This window comes from Centruroides vittatus, unplaced genomic scaffold (genome assembly GCF_030686945.1).
Source record: "Centruroides vittatus isolate TY-2023 unplaced genomic scaffold, ASM3068694v2 contig_2000, whole genome shotgun sequence".
Lineage (NCBI taxonomy): Eukaryota > Metazoa > Arthropoda > Arachnida > Scorpiones > Buthidae > Centruroides > Centruroides vittatus.
Genome location: NW_027121234.1, coordinates 17,740 through 22,393, shown reverse-complemented (window position 1 = coordinate 22,393; position 4,654 = coordinate 17,740). Strand labels below are relative to the sequence as shown.

Here is a 4,654-nt window from a genome sequence, read left to right as displayed (position 1 = left end):
TAACAAAGAAGCTATCGACATTTTATCGAGCACGTGTATATCAAAATATAAAAAACTATGTCTCGTCTACGTAAGTATTTATTTTTATTACTAAATAAATGATATATTGTGTTTATGCTGCTGTATTCGTATTTGAAACGCTTCAGATTAAATGTTAAGTTTTGTTCGAACTTGATTGATAACAAATTACTTTAAAAACTGAAAACTTATGAGCATTTAAGATATATTTACAATAATAAAAATTACGTGTAAGTGTATACTATTTTGGAATTTTCAAAATTCATGTAAATATTAATGTGAGTGAATTTATAACAAAATGGTGTAGAATTGATTACATTGCGTATACGAGAATGGTATGATTTATTTATTTAGTACAATGTAAAAATACCTTTTCACAGGGTGTTTTATAAGAAAAAAATACAGTAAAAATATGTCTCGTCTATAAAATCGCGCTGCTGTCAACGGCTGGACACCATAGAAATATGAAGGGATACTGTCAGGATTTGAAATTTCGCACAGATGATTTGGAGCCAAATCATGCGTACATAAAATAAACAGACTTGTGGGTAGTCAGGGGACCGAAAACAGTGTCAAAATAGAATACAAAATGGCGACAAACAAGAACGAGTGAGAGGATCGCGCACGTGTTGCTCGTTGAAAAGTTCGAAATGCGAACGTTGCGATATCGAATTTTGACAAACGTGTACTCAGCCTTCGGTGTTAACCTAGTATATCTCACTTAACCCATCATTATAATAATAAGCGCAGAGCCCAAACGGTTAGGAGTTTGAAAAGTTTGAAATTTAGATACCAAACTGTTGAAGCTACTGCGCTAAGGTCCCGCGTGATTATTCCACCCCCCCTTTGTCGCGCGGCGTCTGACAGAATCCATTTTTTATCTTTAAATTGTAAAATTTTAGGCTTCGCTTCAAAAATAATTATTACATCTTTGTTTTCTTTATTTTTTCTACTTTTAAACAGTGTAAAATATTTTCTTATTGACACAAATGCTTTATTTGCTGTCGAATTTAATGTAATTTGATACGTAAAACGCAAAAAATAAACATATCAAATTTCAACTCGCCGTAATTTCTCTCAAGTTTCACCGATCGCCATCGGGTTTGTTTGTAAATGCGGAAGAAATATGACACTTTCAAGTGAAGTCAGTAAAAATTTCGTACTACTGCGAAAAAATTTGTCAATATACCTCGCTATACCCCCTATCGCGAAAGTCAATAAACGTTGATTGTTTTATGACCCTATTTTCAAATGCTTCTTTCTGACTTGTAAATCGACCAATTGACAAAGTTATTATTTTGTTTTACTCATATGAATGTTGTATTTAAGATTTAACAGATATTTTCTTTATATTTCTACACATGAATTTTATTTTTAATTTTGAATATGATATAGTCGTGTGTTAGGCTTAACTCGATCATCTAATATAAAACTTGACATCGCTTAAAATATTATTCAATCTATCAAAATTCTTTGTTGATAGTATAGATATAAATGTTTTCTGTGCATGAAATGAAGCAATCAAAAAATAATGTGTGGACCATCGAAAATTCGGCAATTTACGACATGATGTCAAATGCGTAAATTCTCTATTTATAACTAAAAATATTCTCGAAATTTCACCAAAAAAATGCATTTGCAACAATACCTAATATGAAATTCTTACGCAAGAAAAAAAAATTGTACAATTAGCGCAATTTGTATTAAAGATATTAATTTTGAAAATTTTTGTCGCTGTTATTTCTCGCGCGGACAAACGCGATTTCTCGCAGAGTATAATAAGACATCGCTGAGTTTAGTAATAAATCTCGATATCTCGGTTCAAAATCAGGCTAAAATGAATCTTTTGTAGTGAAAAAAAATAAAATTGTTGAGAGAAAAGAATTGATAGCGAAAAAGATGCTCGCGATGGTCGCGATCGACGATAGCGATTATCGCGAACTCGTTTTTTTCCCGATTTTTTACTACCGCGCATAGTCGCGTGGAAGTACACTAAGGGTGCGACTATGCAGACGCGAGCGAGCGAATTTTTGGAGAGAGCGAGAATAAGTGGCGAGAAGAGGTGATGACATTTCTCGCTCCCTTTTGTTTCTCGCTCTCGATTATACGACCACACAGCGCGCGAGCGAACGAGAGAAAGCGGCGTGAAGTTAATGAGTCACGTGTTCTCGTCGAACTTGACGAGTGAAGCTATTGTTATATACAAATAAAACACAAAATGGTTCGACATCGACGCTTCTTACTAGCAAAAAAAAAGTTGTTATTATTAGGATTACTGCACGAAGAAATAAAAATAAAACGACGATACGGTGTTCATCCTCTATGGAAACAGCGAAAAGCTAAAAGACATTATAATAATTTGGTAAGAAAATAGAATTTGTATAATTTCATGTTTGTCTGTAGTTTGAATAATATTAAAACAAAAATCTTTTTATATATAGATGAAAGACAAGAGAAATAATCATTCCTCATTTTTTCGGAACTATTTACGGATGGCTCCGTCACAGTTCGATCAGTTATTACGGCTGACTGCTGATCGATTACAAAAATATAGTAATAATGAGTCAATTTCTCCTGGTGAACGTTTAGCGATTACATTAAGGTAAAATTCGAATATAATAGTTCAGATAAAAATTTAAAATTAAATAATTTATCAACTAATTAAATGCTTTTCTAGATTTTTGGCAACTGGAGACTCTTACAAGTCTTTAGCCTATGCATTTTATGTAGGATTCTCCACAATCTAAAAAATTATTCCAGAAACTTGCCAAGTTATTTGGGATACACTTAGAAAAAAATACATTCCCGTGAGTATTTATGTATGTCTGGTATATAACATAGAAAATATACACTACAATGCTATGTAAAATTTTATACATAATTGTAATTAAGTATTGTGATAATTCTATACTTTTGCACTGCATTTTATTTTAATATATATATATATTGCATTAGTTTATTCTGAAATATATCTGCTGTACTGTGTGCATTCCTTGCAGGAACCTACTGAACAGATATGGAGGAAGTCTGCCATAGAATTTGAAAAATTATGGCAATTTACAAATTGCTGTGGAGCAGTTGATGGCAAGCATGTCAACATTCAGCAGCATGCAAATGGTGGCTCTCAATTTTACAATTATAAGGTGATTTTCAAAAAGAATGAATAACTTGCAATGCAATCTTTTAATCTTATTTTAAAACATTAGTTTCTCATAATGCATTTTATAACATATAGAGTAAACAGATAATGAATATATTTATCAGTTATTTATGATTTAGAGAAACAATTTCTGATGGATAAAGTTTTTAAAGACAATTGTAATGTACAAATGAAGATATTAATACTTTCAATCAAGGAATTGTGTTTTATTGACCTATCTATATACTATTTTAAAAGCTTGTTAAAAATTATAATAAAATTATTAATGCTCAACCATGTCAAGAAATCTGAAATAGATAAAATTCAAAAATTTTAATTTGTTTAAATTTCTTCCAGGGAACTAACTCCATTATATTGTTAGGCATAGCTGATGCACATTGCAGATTCTTGGCTGTTGATATTGGTGCATATGGCTCATTTTCTGATGGAGGAGTTCTGAAGGCATCAGTACTAGGCAGAAAATTGAAAAATGGAACATTGGGGATACCAAGTTCAAGTATTCTGCCTAATTCAAATACTTTATCTCCACATGTGTTGATAGGAGATGAAGCATTTCAACTACGCCCAGATTTTATGAGACCGTATTCTGGTAGACAACTGTCCCCTTTGCAGAGTGTGTTTAATTATCGCTTAAGTCGAGCAAGGTATATTTATATTTTTTTTACATTAATAGTTATAATTCTAGATACAAATAATTAATGTATTTGTAGGCGTTGTATTGAATGTGCCTTTGGTATACTTGCCAACCGATGGAGAATTTCTCGAAGGCCCATTGCTTTAGCACCAGATAACGTAGATAAAGTAATAAAAGCAGCTGTTGTGCTGCACAATTTTATGATCACTGAGAATAATTTATCAGGTATCATTTGTTACAATAATTATTTTTATTTGTTATATTTTTATTTATAGTATTAATGTGTCTTCTAGATGAAGCAGCATATTGCCCAGAAGGATACAGAGACTATTTAGATACTAATGGTGTATTTTGCGAAGGTTTATGGCGCACAGATGAATTGTGTGAGCAATGGAAACCATTTAAACAAAATGTATCACGCAATTTTTCAAAATTGGCAGGAGATATTAGAGATAAATTTGCCATATATTTTGTTTCAGAAGGAAATGTATCTTGGCAATGGAATAATATATATTGATTAAATAAACAAAAATTGTTAAAAAGTGATGTTTATTAATAATTATTAATCTAACACATCGTCAATAAAACTATTTACAACATCAATCACCGTCTTTTCGCACAATCTTCTTCTTTTTTGATGGCACTTGCTTCATTAAAGTGTCAAGATATAGTGCGAAAGGACTCCCTTGACACTCATTCAATTCCCTGAAAAGAAATAAATTTTTAATGTTCTGAATTGTAATTTTTTATAAATTTTTGTCAAACAGATTTTGACAATTATTACATATAAAATTGTTCTGTAAATAGAAAATATATTCTCACCTATTTACATTACTAATTTC

At 31.2% G+C, this 4,654-nt stretch overlaps 1 protein-coding gene across 1 annotated transcript; it reads left to right on the top strand.

Moving 5' to 3' along the window:
• Window positions 1–2,874: 2,874 nt before the first annotated feature.
• Window positions 2,875–4,348, top strand: LOC136970517 (uncharacterized). Its single transcript, XM_067264956.1, has 5 exons — window positions 2,875–2,901; window positions 3,018–3,161; window positions 3,515–3,822; window positions 3,889–4,037; window positions 4,106–4,348. Exons 1-5 carry the CDS (start codon window positions 2,875–2,877, stop codon window positions 4,327–4,329), a joined length of 852 nt encoding a protein of 283 aa, XP_067121057.1. The 3' UTR covers window positions 4,330–4,348.
• Window positions 4,349–4,654: the final 306 nt, after the last annotated feature.